This window comes from Abrus precatorius, unplaced genomic scaffold (genome assembly GCF_003935025.1).
Source record: "Abrus precatorius isolate BTA unplaced genomic scaffold, Abrus_2018 Scaffold3, whole genome shotgun sequence".
In the NCBI taxonomy this organism is placed as follows: Eukaryota; Viridiplantae; Streptophyta; class Magnoliopsida; order Fabales; family Fabaceae; genus Abrus; species Abrus precatorius.
Genome location: NW_020874373.1, coordinates 1113333 through 1135056, shown reverse-complemented (window position 1 = coordinate 1135056; position 21724 = coordinate 1113333). Strand labels below are relative to the sequence as shown.

The 21724-nt window shown below is 32.4% G+C and overlaps 4 protein-coding genes across 9 annotated transcripts; all 4 read right to left on the bottom strand.

The window, feature by feature from the left end:
• Nucleotides 1–1991: 1991 nt before the first annotated feature.
• LOC113862788 (protein SLOW GREEN 1, chloroplastic-like) lies at nt 1992–5331 on the bottom strand. Its single transcript, XM_027495989.1, has 2 exons — nt 4153–5331; nt 1992–2363 (listed from the first exon to the last, which is right to left on the bottom strand). The coding sequence occupies exon 1, from the start codon at nt 5252–5254 to the stop codon at nt 4193–4195; it is 1062 nt and encodes a 353-aa protein (XP_027351790.1). The 5' UTR covers nt 5255–5331; the 3' UTR covers nt 1992–2363; nt 4153–4192.
• Nucleotides 5332–8189: 2858 nt separating this feature from the next.
• Nucleotides 8190–9628, bottom strand: LOC113863397. The gene is made up of 3 exons (XM_027496963.1): nt 9312–9628; nt 9027–9132; nt 8190–8627 (listed from the first exon to the last, which is right to left on the bottom strand). Exons 1-3 carry the CDS (start codon nt 9345–9347, stop codon nt 8491–8493), a joined length of 279 nt encoding a protein of 92 aa, XP_027352764.1. The 5' UTR covers nt 9348–9628; the 3' UTR covers nt 8190–8490.
• Nucleotides 9629–12219: 2591 nt separating this feature from the next.
• Nucleotides 12220–17456, bottom strand: LOC113860704 (serine/threonine-protein kinase AFC1). 6 transcript variants are annotated; one of them, XM_027493193.1, is made up of 12 exons: nt 17162–17456; nt 16295–16472; nt 16028–16054; nt 15707–15860; nt 15575–15623; nt 15346–15460; nt 15012–15103; nt 14637–14793; nt 14484–14548; nt 13417–13514; nt 13223–13331; nt 12220–12721 (listed from the first exon to the last, which is right to left on the bottom strand). In XM_027493193.1, the coding sequence occupies exons 1-12, from the start codon at nt 17282–17284 to the stop codon at nt 12560–12562; spliced, it is 1329 nt and encodes a 442-aa protein (XP_027348994.1). In that variant the 5' UTR covers nt 17285–17456; the 3' UTR covers nt 12220–12559. The 6 variants fall into 6 exon arrangements, with proteins under 6 accessions (XP_027348994.1, XP_027348993.1, XP_027348997.1 ...); XM_027493192.1 differs by having other exon boundaries at nt 13223–13328; nt 17162–17444; XM_027493194.1 differs by having other exon boundaries at nt 12560–12721; nt 13223–13328; nt 16295–16466; nt 17162–17284.
• Nucleotides 17457–18676: 1220 nt separating this feature from the next.
• Nucleotides 18677–20410, bottom strand: LOC113860802. The gene is made up of 2 exons (XM_027493313.1): nt 20390–20410; nt 18677–19537 (listed from the first exon to the last, which is right to left on the bottom strand). Exons 1-2 carry the CDS (start codon nt 20408–20410, stop codon nt 18677–18679), a joined length of 882 nt encoding a protein of 293 aa, XP_027349114.1.
• Nucleotides 20411–21724: the final 1314 nt, after the last annotated feature.

Genomic DNA, 21724 nt, shown 5'->3' with positions numbered 1-21724 from the left:
GTCTGGATATTTATATTTTATTACCATTCTACTTTACATTTTATCACAAAAGTATCTATTAAACACTAAATTAATGAACAAAAATTTATTCAAAGAAAAATTCAACAAAGAAAGAAAGAAGTGATAAACATACTAATGGATCGAAGTTAACCTTCAAAATTTTAATCAAATCAATTACAAAATTTAAATTTAATTTACTTAAATAAATAAATCAAGTTTAATTATTATTTTTTTTACAAGTGAACTTTCTTATACTCCGGTCAACATACCTCAAATAAAATTATTTACGCAATACAAAGTTCAATTTACATACAAACAAGGTGAGCATAAAAACCTTAAAATATCATATAAATTGTAATGAAATCATTAAAATTAGACCAACACGTTGAAATTTTAATTATTCGGAACAAAAACATATGCAAGCTTGAAATTTCCATCCCGAGCCACATATTTTGATCCATTCTTTGGACCATTTGGGGCTGACCCATCAAACAGTCTCCATTTTAATACTTGTACGAGTAACTTTGATTGACCTAAGATTCCATTATTGTCATACTCATTTCACTCCGAAACCCATCACTGATTTCTTTTTTATCCCAGCCCATTAATGTAATTCATGAGCAAGGTTAGTAAAGAGTCGAGCTACTAAACCAAATTATAAACTATGAAAATGAAAGTGTAACCATAGTCACACATATACAAAGGCTCTATTTGATAAAATTAGTTGAAAATGTATAACTTATAACTAAAAAATTAGCTAAAAATTTATAGCTTATAAAAAGTTGATTGAATAAAGTTCTTTAATTAGTAAAATAATTGTATAACTAGTTCAAATAGTTAAATTTATTTGGTATGAATGTAAATTGTTTAAAAGATTAAGGATAAAAAAACGTTGAAAGCTTACCTTCAAATAAGTTAAATACTACTTGAAGTAACTTTTCATAAGCTAATTTTTAAGTTATAAATTTTACTTTTTGTTTACCAAATAACTCTACTATCCCATTGTCTAAATAAATTACAAGCTTGGGTTACTCAACCCACTTTTAAGACAAAACATGTATATGTGGAGCCGGAAACAACTTATCTGATTGAATAGACGCAAAGAGGACCAAGATATGAGCTTATAAAGGTTGTATTTTATGGCTATCTTACCCGGGTAAAGTTGCTAAATATTTATTTTTACAATTGAATGCTTTAATCTATTAAACAACTTACCATTAGTAGTAAACTAATACTCGTGAAGGGTATCAGAGTAATCCAATGGTTACACAAAAGGGGATGATATTTTCACAAACTTATTCACTCACCTTGCAAATACTCTCATTCAAGCCACTTGGTCCCACTAAAACTTTTTCTGAATAGGGCAAGCATGTGCACTGTAAGTATCTTGAACGAATATTTAATATGGTATAAATGACATTTTTGGGTGCTGGGCCTACCTCAATATGGAAACAACCTGAGAATTGGGTAACTACGACCTCACATGCATTGAGCTAGACAAACAGTCAGAAATCTGGCAGTTGAGAAAATATATGCAAAAATCGTCAAGATCTACATATTCATTTACAAATTTGCAAGACTACATGCAAATAACATATGGTTTAACCGTAGTTGTTGATAGCACAGTACAGTGGTGGCATGGCAGTGAGAAGCGATCATAGACCGCTACACAGTTTGATAACAACGCGTTTTTAAATAGTTTCGCGGCCAAGATAGCAGCCTTTAATGCTATTGTGGCACTACATTGAGGTGTTTTGGGAAAGAAAAACTTCTTTGCCGATCCATTTTGTAAGTGTTTTAGGGGCAAACTTCATATTTCCCTCCCCCTTTTCATAACATAAAAATACCCAAATTATATGTAGTTTCCCTTTCCCACGCTTCTCCCTCGTGTGACACCCAGACTGTCCAGCACCCATCCACCTCCAGCAATATTTTTGGCAACATACACTCTCCATTCTTTTCTCCGTTCTGATATTTGAATAGTTCTTTTAATTTTGACCATTACATGTATATAATATATATTATTTAGTCTGTATACAAAATTTTAGAACAGTGCCCATCCTACTTTAGATCTATACAAAACAAGATCGATCACTATAGGTTAAAATGGGTTTAGAGACATAAATTAAACAAAAGTTTACATCAATTCATACTAAAGTAGTAAATGTGAAACTATCAGTCCTAAGGTTCACAACATAATTATTCACTTTAATTATTTTCTCGTTTTTTCCCCTTGCTTTCTTCCAGGAGAGGGGAAAGGTTAACTTGGTCAATCCAGCCCGAATTTACCAAGTGCTAATCAAGAAATTCTGAAGAACCCTGCACATCTGCTTTCAATACCATTTCGCTGCCCAACCCCACCCCTAGCCAGCAAAAAATATCAAAATGTAAATTTGAACTCTGGTCATCTTTGTTAAGAGATCTCGAGCAAAATAATGGCAATTGTCACCATTTTACTGACCAAGCAAGAGGAGTAGCAATTCAGTGGGAGTTAATCAATATAAGCTGACTGAACACACCAGTGAGACTACCAACAATCAGAAAATGCAGTATCAAGACAGGATAGGTTTGCAAATATCAATGAAGGAACCATTTCGCATAACATTTATTAATACAAAAAAAATGGGTTAACTGTGCACAAAATGAATCCATCCCTGCTAGCCAAACAAAACCCTGTTGGCTATACACTCACGTTTCAGTGACATCAACTAAACAAGCAAAACTGGCTACATTTAGGTCATTTTCCTGAAAGTCTGACATCCAAAACTCATAACACATACAAAACAATGCCTTAAAAATATTACTAATTCCATTGCAAAATAAAACATCATCTGAATATAATTTGAAGAAAAAGCAAAATGACCATACTCCAAAATATTACTTCTGTTCCTATTTATTTGTCCAAAGAGAGAAAAAAGGATTTTGTTTCTATTTATCGGTTCATGTAGAAATTCAACACAATATCAGTTATTATTCTTCTATCAATGTCCTTTTTTTTGTCCATTTAAAATATTTAAACTATTCAAATAGTTCAAGAGTCAAAAACAAACAAATTGACAGAGGATAAATTAATAAGTTTAACAATTAATTCTAAGAAACTAGAAACAGATAAATAGATATAGAGGTGGAATTACTACTAGAATTAAATATAATCGATCATTGAAGTTTATTCCTTTCTAAAATGTCCATGACTGGAATTAAATTTAATACCATGTGAAATTGTGGAAGATACCTTTGACAGAATTCATTTCTTGACAAATCCATCATTCATAGCTTAGCTAGCAGAGTCATTATTGAAGTGCCTAACTAGAATGCGCACAATTTGACAAAATTCATTTTTTTGTTAGGACAAAACTCAAGTGTAGTGCCATAGGTTTTGTTGGTACTGTTCTTCCATCAAAACTAAAGTTTTATCTCGTTAATATGTATAATAAAAGTCAGCATTACAAATAAGTACACTAATATTCAAGGTCGACACATATTATTGAGAAAAAATTTAATTCTGATTCAAGAACAACACCAACAATACTCATGGTACTGCCTCTAAATTTTGTCCTTCTGTAATCCCATACATAACATGATTAAATAAAATTCTCCAACAACATTAAGAAGCTATTGCTCAAAATTTACAAATAACAACCATAATTTCCAACTTAAACACATAATTTCAACAAGATTTCTGTTCCAAACCATTTATCGTCCAACAATAACACCCAGAATGTACAAAAGATATAGAGCATGAAATTTTCAATGAGAATACCATTTTCAAAACATATATTATTGATCATGAAAGTGTCCCAGGATATTGTATTATGCTTATCCTCTATTACCGTACTGAATCCACTATCTAGGCTCTTCTACCACTCAAAAGATAGAAAGAAGAACAAAAACGAAGCAAAACTATGTCAGAAGCTATAACAAAAATAAAACAATGCCATAAAAATAAAACCGATGCACCAATTTGATTTTTCAGCATCAAAACAGCTTCCCTTCAATGACCTTACTATTTATATCCACCAGAAATCTAACCAACAGTATTTTGAACCAGCATTCCGAATGAAAAAACTATTAACTTAATCTCCTACAGTAACATCAGAATTCCTCTACGAGAGCCAAGTAGCAGTAAGTAAAAGGGACAAAAACTCATTAGACCTGAGTAGAACCGTGTCACAAGAGTGATAACACGATCTTGTCAGCCCCTTGCACCTGCTCCCTCCCTCTCCAATTTCTGCGAGAAAAACTTGCTTGCAAACATATTATCCTCGAGATACTCTTTATAAGGATGATCCTTAGGAACAAGCCTGCGAAACTTATTGAATTGCTTCTCAGCTTCATCGTTCTTTTTCAGCAGAGTATATATAATACCCTGACACAGATAAGGCCTAAAATCTCTTGGTTCTTCCTTCACCAGTTCCTGGTAGGCTTTCAGAGCCTCAGAAAAATTCCCCTCCATCACTTTGATCTGCGCAATCAAGAGCTTGAAATCTCTCACGTCCGAATCCTTCTTCTGCTTCTTGCAATTCTCCACCGCTTGTTCAACCCTCTTCAACACCCCCTTCAACGACTCGTTCGATTCCGAACTAGCCATCACGAGGCCGTGAAACGCTTCCACGCGAAGTGGATCTCTCTTCAAGATATCTTCGAACAAAATCCTCGCGCGCTCGTTGTCACCATTGTAGATGTACATGTTGGCTTTCAGCAGAGGCCATTCCCACTCTTCCGGTTCGAGCTCAATCAAACGGTCCAGAACCTCAATCGCTCCGTCAACATTGCGCGCTCTGATCTTGCACTCCATGAGAGCTTGAAGCGCTTCTTTGTCGCCAGGGTTACTGCTCAATCGCTCTTCCAGAACCCTCTCAGCTTCTTCGCTGGAGGCAAATTCCGGTGAGGACTCCACCGTGGGCGGAGAGAGCGGCGCGGCGATTACAGGATTGTGGTGGAAGCGCATGAAGAAGAACGCGGTGGCGGCAATGACGATGCAGGTGGTTTCGACGACGGGGGAGAAAATAGGGCTTAGGGCTTGGAGGAGAGGGGGGAGTGAGGGAACGTTGATTGGTTTGGGAAACGCGGGGTCGTTAGTTGACGGTGACGGCGATGAGGAGGCTTTGATGGACGGAAACCTAAACGTGGATGACGGAGAGTGCGGTGGCGGAAGGGACCTGAAGGAGAGTGAAGATGATAAGGGGAGTGGGAATGATGAACGGTGGTGATTTAGAGATAGGTTAGAGTGACGCAATTTGGGAAGAGTGTCCATTGTTAAGGGCTTAGTAAGAGAGTGAGTTACAAGTAGAACGAACGAAAGAGGGGAATGCTAAAGGCTAACGCTAAAACCCTCACAATGATTGATTACGCAGGGAAAAGGGTATTGCAGGAAACGACCTCAACGCAACTTTCATTTATTGGAATTCTTCAAACTAAAACTTCTCCATAAATATTACTCTTTTTTGTTTTTCTGCTGTGCTCAGTTAACATTCAAATATATTAATGAGCTTTTTTTTTTTTTTTTTTTTTTAACTAGTTTCTATTTTATTCTTTTTATTTGTCCGTCTTTCACGATGAACTCATAAAAAACAATTGATTTGTTTGAAGATTTATAAGATAAGTAAAGCATATGAAGATTTAATTATACAGCGCATTTTCTTGTATTTTACAATTGTTTATGACATATGAAGCATAGCATCTCACAGATGAATATGAATTCTAATTTCTCTTCTGACTTTAAGTAGGCAATAATAAAATAGTTTATGATGACGGGTTAGATTTTTCTTTCATATATTTGTTTACATATAAAAAGTTTAAGTAACAATTCATTAAAAAATTAAATATATATTACTTTAATCAACCATACATTGATCAAATTTATGATGTTAAATTCAAAAGAAAGTACTATTTAGCATGATCTAATAAAATGCTTTGTAGGACTACTTATTAAAATAAATGTTTTTTTAAGATTATTAAATTTGTTTGTCATGTTATTTTAAGTTTTTACTTAAAAAAGGATGAAATTTATCACACGCTTAACCCTTGTTAATTAGTTTCGGCATTGTAACCACAACATTAGTTGGGACACTTTAAAACGCCATAAGAGTAAACTTAATTACAAAACTTATAAAATTATAACGATTTACTAGTATTACAGGTGCAAAAGTAAAGTCGTAAATGAGAATAACATTTTTAAGCATAATTTTTTACTACTCTAATCACGTTATCTAATATTTGTATACTTAATATTATCTCGTTTAAAATAATATATATTCGAATAAGCAAATCTCAAAATGCCACAATTTTGTCGATAAAAGAAAAAGTCTAGTGGGTGGGTCGTCAATGAATGGCAGATTGGGCCAGTTACTATCAACAACTGAACATAGACTTATAAGAGGAGATCTACATAGATATGGGCCAGAGGCTTGTCAAAACCCAAGACAAGCAGCTGAACAGAAAACAAACAAGTTAACCAGCCCAAATACTCGACAATAATGTAGTATTTTAACACATTGTTATTAATAACTGAAATTTATTGAAAAATTGTATACGTTGCTTTCTGTTTGATGAATATTAGTATCTTATTGATATTTTTTAAAATTCTGATATATTTCAATTAATAAATAATAAAAATTTATTTTATCCTTATATGTTTGATCCCGTGTAATTGAATAACTCTTATCAAATTTTATACAATTCAAAACTTAATTATAATTTCACTAAATAATATTATTTTAACGTATGATTTAATTTTAAAATTATACATAAATATTGACTATAAAACTATATATGTATAAATATTTAATTTAATTAAAATTTAAAATGTACAGTTAAATGAAATAACATTTACCAAAATTACAGTTGAAATAACTTTATTTCTAAAAAAATGCTGATTTAAATATCAAATAACTTGCAATCAACTAATATTTTATTTTTTCTATAAATTCAAAGTTTTAAAATTTTTAACATTTTAGTAATGCATTTTCTTGTGAATAAGATATTTGTTAAAAATATAAAAATTAGATTATTAGTTATTTGTAATTACATAGCAATAAAAGCTGAAAATGTAAGATATGAATATGACAAGTTAAATGTCACATCCCTAATTTTACAAATCAGGTTCTACTTTTAATTAATTATAGCCTATCCATATTGATTTTTAATTTGGCGTGGACATACGCTTGATCCTTAATTCAATCTTAACTTTTTAATATCAAGCGAGGAGCTAAAACAAATTAAATAAGCTTTTATTAATTATTTATATGTTAAAATGTAAAATATTTTTGTTAATCATAAAATTACTTAAAAAGACACGCAGAAACTTTGTCGTTTATGTCACGCTTGAATCGGTTCCAGCCATGGGCGGCTGAGTGCATGTTTAGATTTTACCAATTATGATGGTTTTATTATAATATGTTTTATATAAAAAGAATTATTTTTATTTTCAATAAAATTATCTGAAGATTATAATTTTGAATTATAAATTTAAAATTTTATACAAAATCTTATAACAACTTTTTTGAAATACAAAATTTTCAAAACTATAAATTTACATTAGTTTAAATAGAGTGAATCATATAAAATTAAATTTATTAAAATCTATACCCAAACACTACACACCCAAATAATGAATAGCAAAGACAAGATATTACTATTTAACCTCATGTTATGTTTATTTCAATATTATTAATTATACTTTTTTTTTTATCAATTTACTTATTTACAATAATTGTTTTTTGTTTTGTATTTTAAAAGAAATACGTGCTCTTTCCCCCCTCCCAAGAACACGAGATAAACGCGAAAAAGATGAGGAAACGAAGGCAAATCCCGGTTGATTCCTTATAAAGGAGTGCGACTGCGACCGTGACTGGTATTGTGAGTCCAAACACGAAGTACTTCTGAAGCCCCCACCACACCCCAATGGTCCATGATGCACCACTACCTACATTATTATTTTACCCAAACCTGTTACCAAACACACCATACAGACAACGAAACCTTTGAATTCATATATCTCTGTTTGTTTACACACAATATCATCGAGGGGACAAATATACCAGACAAAGACACCCATAACATCACTACTACTGCTATATTTACTTTACACAAAACGAGATCAGTATTTGGATGTAGACCAAAAAAAAAGAGAAAAATTAATGTTTAGTTAGTACACATAAAAATGATAGAGAAGAAAAACAGCCTTATGGGTAGAATATTTAATCATAAGTTATTTTTATTATTTACATGTACATCGAATCTGGATTGTTTAGCATGACATTTGTATGCCATGTCACACTCTACTAGTCACTGTAGAGTGCTGACTTCTACTACTACATGTTGGACTAATCAAATGAAGCCACTTATCATGATACGACGTTGTTGTTTCCTTGGTCCAATGTGGTTTTGTCCTGTCATCACTGTTACCCTTTTATTGGGATGTTATTACATAAACAACCCGGTTTGTCGACCTTCGTTTATTTTACGACTAACCTTGATTGCGTCTGAAACCTAAACTCCTTCTTTGGAAGAATCTGAAACCATGTTTTGTATCCTTTGCCTTGTCTCTCTCTCTGAACCTTTCTCTTCTCTGCTCCTCGAGTATGCCTCGAAGAACTCCTTGTTCTCCTTCTCTAACTCCTTCCAAACTGCTCCACATCACATGCATGCACGTGTGTCATTCAGATATCCAATTATTTAGGTTCCCAGAAAAAAAATATAAAATAAAAAAGGAGAAAATAATGATAGCATGCTAACAATTTCATTTATCAAGTATATATATATATATATATATATATATATATATACACACACACATATATGTGTATGTGTCCGAAAGGTTTGGTACATACATACGTAGATGTCCGCAGTTATGAGTACGTTAATTATTTTAGTATATACGGCCCAATTGTGTATATTGTCTCCTAGCTATAATAAGGTGATGAATTTGGAGCGAAGCTAAAGTGATCATATTCACAACAGTAATGGGATTAAATCTATTAAATAATTGGAGCAGAGTTTTTAAATTTATTTACGAAAGGCTTTACCAGTGGAGGTAATAACTGGCTTGATATTTGCATGTTTGGAAAGAGCTTCCATGCATTCTTCTTTGCTCATGTTGAATAGGATACACTCCTCTATCAAACGGTGCACCTATACATATGTACGCATATACCCATTGCAAATTATAAACATACGCCAGGGGAAGGAAACAAAAGAAAGCGTTGGAAATATTGAAAATTACAAGATATGTTTTTACCATAAACAACAATATTAATTTGAACAAACAAAATAGTAAATGAGACATGGTTTAAAGGTGAAGCAAAACTCACCAGGCGGATATAATCAGCAGAGGAGGAGTCTTCCATGGCCCTTGATTCTTTAGAGTGAAAGTGTTTTCTCTACTTGTAATATATGATGTGATGAGTTAAAGTTATGTTATATGTAGTCCAAAATAATATAATTACAAGAGAGGGAGGAAGCTAGATGCTTGAATAGGAAGGAGAAGAAAAAGGCTAGAAGATAGAAGAAAAGGAGAGAAAGGACAAGAAAGATAACGAGAAAGAGAAAACGAAGCGAAGAAAGGAGATGAAATGGTTAGATTAATAAGGAAGGTGCTTCAAGATACGGGTAGATGGCAATGTTTGAATAAGAAGAACATAAAAATAACAGTGAGAGAGAGGGCACATGAACATATGAATAGAATGTGAGGGACTGTGGAGGGACCCATAGCCCCACGTGGGAGCACAACGGGGATTGGTGGAGAGGGGATTAGAGCAGATTCTACGTGAAAAGCACCAAACGCAATTGTTTCCTTATTACGTGGCAATGGGGCCATTGCTCACGTGAAATGTGGGACCCTTCATCCCATGTGGCACGACCTTCGTCTACTAACCTCAAAATTCTCGTACGTTTGTTTTTTGGATGTGTTTATGAAATTCATATTCAAAATCCTTAATTGGGTTATAATCAGAATCATTCCTATCAACTAACTTGTATACATGATGTGATGCTTATCATTAATATTATTGGAATAAATTGTTCTTTTTAATAGTGAAAAGAATTTGAACATAACAATCTTTTTTCAATTTAAATTGATGTTTGGTTAAAAAATAATTAATAAAATTTAGTAAATGGAAATAGGTAATCTGATTTCATGAAGCATAAACATAGAGAGAAAATAAATAAATAAATGACGGTTCAGCTCTTCTCTGTATGACAGCTTTCCACGGTTGATCTTAAGTTAAATATGGCTGACCATAAGGGGTAGGCAATGGATGCTCCTCAAAGAAACTATCATCAACTTTTTGTAAGTTGATAATGCTAAAAAATTCCACAAGCCACAACACTAAGGAGAATGCCATTTTGCCTTTCCCTGAATAAAAAATTCCCAGTTGATACAAGATAAGAAGGGAGAAGAAAAGGCAACAGGATGGTGCTGATTTTAACTATTCTTTACCACTATATAGATTTTTTAAAAGAAAAATATATCTTATTTAAAATATTAAGTTATAATATATCCTTTTAATTAAGAATAATTTAATTACTTTTTCAATTTATTCTTTTAAAAACAGTTTATTTTAATTTTTTAAAAGTTTTCTTTTAAAATATTTAAGATAGCTTTGAGATTACAAATTAAAAAAGAAACATTTTTTGATAAATAATTTAATTTTTTATTATTATATTACATTTACCTGCATATATATATATATATGCACTTTGCATCTATCACAAAAAAAAAATTCTTTAATTTTGGTTTTTGAATATAAATAAAATTATAAATTCAGGGGTAAATATTATATCATTACTAAACCATGGTAAAGCTGCAAATCCAAATTCAGATTGACTATATTATTTTTTAAAGACTTAAATATGTGACTAATCTCTATAAATATAATACATTTTATGATATATTTTTATAAAAAAATTTGTTAAAATTTAATATTTTAAATATTAAGAAGTTATAAATTAATTTCTGTATTTAATTTTTTTATAGAAAATTAATTCATGTGATATGTCAGATCATTTAATTTTTTAATATTTTATTATTTAAAATTAATATTTATAAATAATATTAACAAAATTCCAACATCTTTCAACTAATTCAATTCAGCATGAGAAAGAATTAACGATAAAATAAGATTTTAACAAAAAAATTTAATAAAAATTTATTATAAAATATATTATATTATAAAGGTCAAGTATTTAACTTTTTAAAAAATATTATTTGTTAATGTTATAAGCATCATCGTTCAACTAAATTATTTCGAAATATTTCCAAGGGTGGGTCGGCGCATATGGGTCTCTTCTCTTGGTTTAAATATTGAACCTGATTAGGTAGCAATGACATGACAGCAATGAAGACCTTTACCATTTTCAGTTATTAAAGGCTAAAAGCTGCTTGCATGATTACATAATTTACGGCCACTACTTGGAGCAAATACCCAATATATTTAAAAGTAAAGCATTATGCAAAATAATAATAATATAAATACATGCTATCACTAGTAGAATGAAAATGACATCAAAGATGTTCACTCGGCAATTACTCGAACATGGCACTAATGGCAGGCAGAGCCTAAAATAGTTAGCGCCGGATTAGGTTAAAGAATTCATGTTAAAGGATAAAAGTTAAAAAAAAGGTCAACTTAATTTTCTTTTATTTTTATTCATAATAATTGTATTATGTATAATTGATTTTAACCTTTTATTAGCAAATAACTTATCTCGTATTTTTTAATTTACGTAAATATAATTAATGTATTTATAGTCTTTCAAAATTGTTATTAATTTTGGTTCTCGTAAATTTTTTTAAATAATTTCAATTCAATACTTGATGAATCCTTATATAATACGACTTTTATATATGAAATAAATAATTAATTAATTAAAATATGATTTTTTTAAAAAATTATAAAAATTGACAATTTTTAAAAGATCATCAATGATAAAAATTTTAATATTTTAAAAATAAAAAAAAACCCTGTAATTTTTATTTTAAAATTCCTTTTATTATTTTTTAAAAATCCATCATTATGAGTTATGACTTTTTATAATTTTTTAATTTTTTTAAAAAAATATCATCATTAATAATTTTTAAAACTTCCCAAATTTTCGTGATTGATATTAACAAATTTTTAATTTCATATTTCCATAAATTTTTTAAAAACACTGTATTTTAGTATATATAAAAAAACATTCTCACATAATACACCAAGTTTATGAACATTTTCATCCTCCCTGGCACTTTTATCAATCATTTCCAAGGAAGACAAAGTTTGACTCCACTTTAACCACTTCTGCTTGACGATAAATTAAACGGTGCTTTCAATTAAAAACTTGGTCTTTGAACAGACAGAAAAGCAGCAGCAATTAATTACTCACTGAAACACCAGCAGGGGAAAGGGGGAGCCGGCAGAGGGGGAGAAATTCTTCCGAGAAATAGAAAGGAAAAAACAATGCATATTACAAAACGAAATTCTCACTATACAGTGGAGCAAACAATCAAACGATTTCAAGTGTGTTTCTATGACATTGGTTCTTAACAGTGTTTTTTCCTCTGAGCCATAATGTTTGGTATTTATAAAGGGTAACCATATCTTTTTGTATCTCTTGTGAAGAAGAAGGGATGTCTCAATGCTTCCTTTGCTTTAAGCCGTTCTGCAGGGTCATACCTTAGGAGCCCTTGCAAGAGGTCAATCAAATCACCGGCAGAATGATCAACGTGCTGCATTATAAGGTTCTGCAGGCGAATATTAGAGAAAATATACAGGTAAGGGAATACATTAAGACCATTTGAGGTGCTGTCATGCTGATGGAACAAAACTGGATATGATAGTATATGACAAAGAAGAAAAAGTTTCTTGTTTGCAACAATGAGCACAAGTTCCTTCACATGAAAAATTTGAAGCTATCACAAAATAAAAGAACTTCTGGTATTGAATAACAGCAAAAAATCAAGGAATTTCACCAATAAAATGAAATGTTAAAGAATACCTATAAATCTTAATCCCAACATGATCAAGGTTAAGTACTTTCACATATAAGCATATGATCAATTCAGCCTGTCATGCACACAGATCTAAACCTCTCACATGCTACATCTACAGGATTTTCTTTAAGATAAAGAAGCCACAATGCATGGAGCAAGCAATGGCCATTCAAAACAGTAGCAAGCAATAAACAACCACACAATATAATTGTATGAATATGAAGATACAGGCAAACACCAAGTAGGCAATACCGGTAAACGTGGCAGTTTCCAAACTGCTCTCAAACTTTCTCTTGAAGTTGAGCTATCAGGCCAACTTAATCGTGCACCTCTTTTAAAATACTTTTCAGCTCGGCGACTGCTAGATCAGGTGTTACATGAAAATCCAGAGAAAGGCTAAAGAGAATGCATATTTCCAAAAGCAAAGAGAATTCAAAAGCTCTTACTCAGCCCTGACCACCATATGGGGAGGTAATGGCCCTAGAACTCTCTCCATCATGGCAAGATGTTCCAGGTTCTCATGTGTTTGGAAAAGTGCCTCACCCTGTTCATATACATTGAATAAGAAAACTCTGGGAAGAAAAGGAAATATGAAGTGAAATTGCTCAAGTGACTTATGAAAATCATACACGAGTGTTGAAAAAAATGTATGAGTTAAATGTATACATATATGACGTGCAAAAATGTATTTTTTTGTTAATGTGAGCTAAATGTATATAAGAATATGTCTTGGGCTTCTTAGGATGAAAATCAAGAATTTTATATCAAACAAGACCATTCCCACTAAATCCCAAGTGGTGTAGTACGTTTAGCACAAATGGAAATGGAATCTGCAGAGATGGCCGCAGAGAGAACATCCAAGTGCAGCAGTGTTTACCAAGAACTGTTCTGAAGTTCTTTCATTTTTAAACAAACGTGTCATTTTCAAAGTAAACATATGTCATTCTTGTCAAGTGCTACAGGCTGTTGCAATACAGAGGATTACAAACCCAATAATTATAGCCCAAAACAGAAGGATTTCAGAAATCAGAACAGAGAAGACAGCAGAGGGAGAGCAATACAGAAGCAAAGAAGGTAGTGTGACTGGGTGAAGTCACTTTCACCTGAACAGAGAATGAATAGACTGTTCCAGTAACACCAAAGGCTGTTAGCAACGTCAAAGGTTTCCAATGAACTTCAATGGATGAAATTAAGGGGACAACAGGGTTCTAGTTGATTCAGGACAGACCCACACACAAAAAAGAAAAAGAAAAACACAGGTTGCTTCATTTTCCAGTTGGCGGCAATAGCAAATGCTATATCAACTTATTGATAGCAGAGTGGCACAATCCATGCATCATATCAAAATTTCCATGCTAGAAGTACAGCACCAGAGACTATGGCTCATTGTTAAATGTTATAGCCCCAGCTAAGGGGAGCTATTAACAACTATGATTCTACCCTTTTTTATCTATAACTTTTATACATAATAAGTAAAGGAAAGTAAAGAAGGTTTAGCCTGAGAATCACTTACAGAGCAAAGTTCAACCAGTATGCAGCCCACACTCCAAAGATCACAAGGATAGTTCCACCCAAGACCTACAGAAAAATAGAAGATGCAAAATATGATGAATCGAACATAGATATAATGAGCAATTGAGTATACATTTCAGGGAATGACAACTACCTAATATAACTTCTGGTGCACGATAGTGTCTTGTTGAAACCACATAACTGTGATCCTGATGTTCAAATGTTGTACTCCCAAAATCAATGAGCTTAATGGCACTTGACTTGGGTAGATTCTTGAAATAGGAGCCATCTTTTGTTGTCCGTGATAGAAACTTCATTGCCACAGATGAAGAATATGCCAACAAAAAAAGAACAAAAGTTAATTGTTGAGCGTAGAGAATTAAGAGAAAAAAAGCGTTTCCCATGGTTTCAAGATTGTAATCAAATCTAGAACATGAATTAATTTTTGCCAATCACTTTTCACCTAAGGAAAAATGCAACTGCATGAATTTGAACCTGGATAGTTGGAGAATAACTAGGAAGATGATACCTTGTAGTCTGGCACTTTAATGAATTCTGACGAGACAAGAAGAATATTCTCTGGCTTCAGATCAGTGTGAATCAAGCATAAATCATGCATAACTGCAGATATGAGAAACGCAAAAAGTGACTTAAAAGTATAATTGACTAATAATATCTATTTTGAGTCAATTCAATTAAAACTTATGTTATTTCCAAATACTAAAAGATTATATTATTATTATTATCCATAATCTAATGAGTTATTACATATGGACATCTTAAACTCCCAACATAGAAGTGTCAAATATGTAGAAGATATATAATATATAATTTGGTAGTTGGTACAGGATATGTCTACACACATGCTACAGACTCCAAAAGTTGTCTGCCAAACTCCCGAACAAGATCAATAGGAAAAGAACGATAGCTGTTTTTGCGGAGAAAATCGTATAAGCTTGGTCCAAGCTTCTCAAATACCTGTTGAAACCATTTAAATCCATCCGCAAGTTTTTTAACTCACAGAATATTTAAGCATGATGGAATAGACATTCCTGTCATTTAATCAAATTACAAATATCAATAAATACTTACAATACAAATATGATTACGATAGTCAAACCAATTCCGTATTTGCACACAACTGCAAAGAATAAAACCATTTATACCACAATCGCATTTAACATCTACAACCAATAATGGAAGACAACCAGAAAGAACTCTTACCGTGCACCATCAACATCATGCCTGGATAGCCTCAGCAAGACATCAATTTCAGTCATTGCAGCCTCACGATATTTGTTTATGGAGCGAACAATTTTAATTGCCACAACTTCTTTCTTTTCATTATCAAAACACTCTAACACTTGGCCAAAAGTTCCTGCATAAATTTTAGACAACTAACTTAAGCCAGCACACTAAGAATACATATAAAAAGCTCCATCCAATGCAATTTAAATAAACTTTTTAAAAAAAGTCTTTTAACATAAAAGATGCAGAAAGTGAAAAATATCAAAATAACAATGTTGGAATCCAAGCACTATCTACCTTCACCCATTTTACTGAGAATTTTGTCTGCAAACATAACAAAGAAAACAACTTTAGAGAAGATGGGCATGTATAACATAAGCATATAACTAACATAGTAATGCAAACGTGCCACACACTCACAAACTAATCCAAACTACCACACTCACATTTAATTGTTGCCTTGTTGGAAATAATCATTTACACTCATATGTGACCATTATAAATTATGTTTAAACAAATATGACATTACATCCAATAGACTTCACATGAGGATGAATCACCTACATCGAGGAGTTAAATTTTCACCAACAGCAAAAACGTAGTGACCATCTTTATCATCAGGCCTCCAGGGGGGTGATCCATTGCGAGGCATTCCCCTGTAAAACATGGATGGATAAGCATGATTTGAAACCACTCCATTCCCAGCCTCCTGGCCGCAATACATTATAGGAAGAACCTGTAACTGCAAGCATACACAGATTAATAATCCAAAAACAACAAATTCATATGCCGCAACCTCATAGTGCTTGTAAATCCACATATTGGGGGCCTGTTACACTCTGCCTAAAAACATCAATTCAATTAAATTTCATTTTTATTTTTTTAAAAACAGAAAAAAAGTCTTAAGAGTTGAAATCCACCAAATCTAATCATTCCTACACATATTATGATATGAATCAATTAGGATGTGAATTACAATTCTGTTAAATCTGTTATGCCGTAGTTAGTTAGTGACTTGATAGATATAAATAGAAGAATAATCAGAGTTGCGGAGACTTATTTTACCACTTGTAATTCCAACTTTCTTGTAAACTTCATTTCATTCAATAACAATTCTTCGGAGTCATTTTTGATTACTGACTTCCTAGTTTTCACATAGTTCTTCGATTGGATAATCTTCCTAGAACTATCTCTCTTATCATATTAATTCAGTTAAAAATATCCAGCCAGAGGGGAGGGTGGAAAAGGCAAAAAGTTTTCAAGCAAGCATCGAATTAACAACGACAAGGTCAATTATTCAAAGAATATACAGACAAGAAATTACACCCCCCCCCCCCAAAAAAAAAGCAAAATATCGCTTGTGAAGTGAAATGCAACCAAAAATAAAAAATAAAAAACATATAAACATGCACAGAGGAGAGAAATGAAAACCTTGGGAGGAGGAAGAGGAGGAGGAGGAGGGGGAGGGGGCATATCCCATGTTAATCGAGGCTTCTTCCTTGGCCTCTTGTCCATGTTCCTATGCGGAAACTCGATAATCCGCTGCGTCTCCATTTATCTGTGTATACAGCTCTCGTAGCGATGCATGGGGATTTTTTAATTGAATTCAATGTATCGGAGATTAAAATCGGATCAGAAACACTGAATTGGGAAAATATTATCCCAATTTGAAACCCTAACGTTGGGTCGGATGAGATCTGAGGGTGAAACCGATGGGTAGAGAAGGAAGGAGACGGAAAGAGAGAGAGAGAGAGAAGGAGCGGAGCTTAACCGTGGTTAAGAGAAAGACAGAACGTTACTAACCCATGGTTAGGATGTGGGTCCTACAGTTTATTGTTTGTTATCCTATGCTACTAGATTCCTAGGAGCCCTTCGAATTAGGAGGTAGCTACCGCCTACCAAGTTGTTGGACTAATGGGTCATTTTTGTTAGGGCCTTATTCAAATCAGTTCGGCCCAAACTAAAAGTAGGAAATAATAGTAATAATGGTTGGACCTAATAATAAAAATACAACGACCCAAAAATAAATAAAATAGTAATACTGTTATTACGACAAAAACATTTTCTTTTAAAGAGAACTATGCATCATAGCTTGGTGAAACAGAATGGGGATAGTTTAGACTTGGGTAAATGACAATGATTCTAAAAATTAAAATAACAGTACGTTTGTGTATATGTGTAAAATATTAGAGGATGGCTTATTATTTATATACAATAACATTTTTAGAGTACAAAATAAGCGATTCTTGCACCCATGTACGTGTATATTTTTCTTAGCGCACGTTGCTTTAATTAAAGCTTCGCTATTTCTTTTAGACGTAAGATTTCGTCTTGCTATTAGCTACGGTTATTTTTTTCTTTTCCTTTCCTTTTCTTCTTTTTTGACTGAAAGTTGTTCCGGTGAAGTTTGTGTCCCCTTAAAGGCGAGTCGAACTACAAGACTAACTTTTGTATAAGATATCATATTAAAATTTCTCAAATATTTCTTTTCTAATATAGTTCTTATGGAGGGGCCAAGTTTACTACTACTTTTGTTTTTGTCTTCCTGGGTAATAAGGCTGTGATATGGTTACATTTCAAGACCAAAATAAATTATAGTTTATATTGGCCCCCTTTTAGTCCTTTGGTTTGCATTGCTTCGTATGACTTAAATGTCGTCCAAGCCTTAAATGGGTGGACTAAAAAAGAGAGAAATATTACGAAAGGAACATACTCATAATTTATTTCTAACCATGATCATGATCATTGCTCTCATTCATCAGTCTCACTTCTATGTACATCACATCATTTATCTAGAAAAGTTTAAGAATGCAGTGCAACTGTAACCTAGCAAAGCTAACTTATGCATATAGTTGATTATTATCTCATACAAACAAAAAAGAAGCAAGCCTGATCATGATGCAAAATGAAGAAAAGTGGAAGAAACAAACAACAAAGCAACCAGGCTTACAAAAGCTTTCTCTTTTTTGCAGTCAATACATGACCGTGCATCCTATTGGAATCCATATCCACATATGACACTGGTTCATTCTTCACTGATAAGCCAAAGCCGGATGCAGAAGACATCTGAGAAGGTCCATGAGAATTCCCAGGAAATGCCAAACTTAGAGAAGTTGGAATGAATCCATTTGGGTTAACACCTGCCTTTTCTTCAGTATCGGTAGAAGAGTTATTGGTAGGAGGATTTTGCCACTTTGGAAGAGGGGCAACTAGAAGTGTGTTAAGCAAAGGTCCAACTTCTGTTACAGTTTGTAACAATCTACCTTTTTTAGGCAAGGGTTTCCCACAAACAAGTTTATTAATCACTAGAGAAGCACTATCAACCACGTTATCTCCTGAAGCACCTGTACCTGCCTTTGTTGTCTCTCCTTTGTTTTGATGATTTGGTTGCTTTGGTAGTGTCAAGTTGCTTGATTCAGCTATTCTTGTGTGAGATAAACCCATAGAGGAATGTTTCTCCTTTGACTGAGGGGTTGACAAGGATAAATCATATGAATGATTTGAGAACGCTTTGGAACTTGTTTCTGACGCCTTGGAGCCATTCGTTGATGGGAGGAATGCATGGCAATTAGGATGATCAACTTGTGGAGTACTGCTTGTCTCAGCTGGGGTAGATGCTTGCAAATTTCGTAGTAGCAATTGAAGTTGGTCTCTCGCTTCATCTCTTTCTTGGCAAACTTTCTTTAGTAGTTTATATAGTCGTTTCACGGTTTCATCATATTTCTTTATCTCAGCATTGGCTTCCATTCTTGCTGTTATCAGTTCAAGCTTGGTGCAGAGAAGTCTGTGCTTTATCTCCTCAATGTTCTGTCAATAGAAGAGTAGTTCAGTCAGTGTGAAACTCAGAATTCAGAATATAATAATACAATGCCAACATGATACCAGAAACATTGCTGTTGTGAGTGTTTTAACTGAAAGATATAAGCAAGTTAAACAAGCTTTGTTCAAAATAATGTGAACACAAAATGGCTTTGCCTTGACCACTTCAGTATAGCTGATATATCTTAGAATTTAGAAGCCACGAGTTGAATTAACTTGTCGGTTTGTTAGTCATGGTAAATAACAAAGTGCTTAAAGTTCTTTGTCGTGTGAAATAGCAAGGAAAAGTAACAGGTGTTCAATTTCTTATCCCTTTGATTAAAAGGTAAATTATTGTTATTCAACTTTTCAAAGGGCTTTTGTTTTTCTTATTTCTGCTTTTGACAACATAATGAACACACATAATTGTGCTCCCCAGACTACACTCGTCCCGGTAGGACTAGTTGTTCGGTCGTTATCAAGTGCATCTTATATTGATAACGAAAAACTCTCTAGTTTCCCGATGGTTTATTAAAAGAAAGACACGTGCATTTTGTGATCCTATAAATATGATTCCTTAATTACCACCAAAACACAAGCTAAACCTTTAATGGCAAAAATTGTCGTAACCTTACTTTGAAAACCATTGTTTCAATTCTAATTTGATGATTACTAAATCATAGATTGGCAACCAAAAATGAGTCCAGTATTCAAATGGAATCTCTAGACTTGGATATACCCCTAATATAAAGAAGAATGCATGCATGGAACACCCAATAATGCAAACGAAATAATGAATAACTGAAACCCAATTGAAAATAATGAAAACTCATTCAGAAAGATAATAGAAGAATCACTCACCTCATTCTCAGAAGAAATCATGTTTAGCAAGCTATTAAAATAAGCAATTACGGCGTTGTGTCAACTCTAACAAGCAATCTCGTATAAAATGTTGAAACAGGTAAAGTCGTATTGAGACAAAAGTGAATGATTGGATTTTGAGAAACAATAATAACTCCGTTTTTATATTCTAAATGAACAGTTGTTTAGTATATCAACGTCTCCGTCGTTATAGGGATGTTGTTTCCCAATATATAGTTGATATTCTTTCCTCTGATTGTCAATTGCTTGCGGTCTATTTTGAGGACCTATATTTTAGAGACATTATTATGGCCAATTCATAATTAGGCTTTGACAGAAGAACTACAGTTTTGCTGAGTGTATCTTATACTATAGAAATAGAACAAACAAACATTTCGGGTTGAACCATAGTTTTTGTGTGTGAACGAAAATAACGTTTTCAGTTCCAAGAAGACGAAACTAAATGTGAACCGGTTCCTACGTCAACCGTATTGTACTAAGGTTTCTGTTTAGAGACCAATTTTTAGTTTGTAACAAATGGAATTGACTCTACCTTCCGCTCGCGGTCATGGTTGGCAGATGTCGCTCACTTTAAGGGACTCAATCGTTACTCATAATCTACTTTTTCTTTCCATTTTTTCTATTTAGTTTTGAAACTTCAGCATCTCATACAAAGTGGATACTTTCCAGAAAACTTTTGGTTTAATTCTTGAAATTATAAATATCGATTATTTTATTTTTACAAAATGTCTTTTAACTTTATTTTTTAAGTATGAATTAAAAGTGAAAATTGAAAAATACAAATAACTTGTCTAAAGTTAGGCATAAAAATTTATCAAATCAGATATTGAAATAATTGATGTTCATAATTTTATAAAAAATTTATTGGATCTTTTGTTATTGATTTTTTTATACAATCTTATCATATAAAAATTTTACATTTATTTTCCTCTTTATAAGTATTTACAAATTTTAATAATGTCACACTTATTTAATACATATAAAGAAAAAAATAAATATGAAATTTTTATATTACATCCTATAAAAGTCTAATTTGACAAAATTTATTATCAACAAACAAACTTAATCTAATTTAAGGAATTACTACTACTGTTACTACTATTATTATTATTATTATTATTATTATTATTATTATTATTATTAAAAATATTATTTTTTAAAGGGTAGAAACTAATCTACCAAGATATGTAAGACTTCAAAAGAATAAATTACTCTTTACAACACTTTTTCATACACAGAACTTCCCGAATGATCCTATACTTAAATAATTTGAACATTTTTAATTTAAACTCACAAAATTAATTGGTAACATAA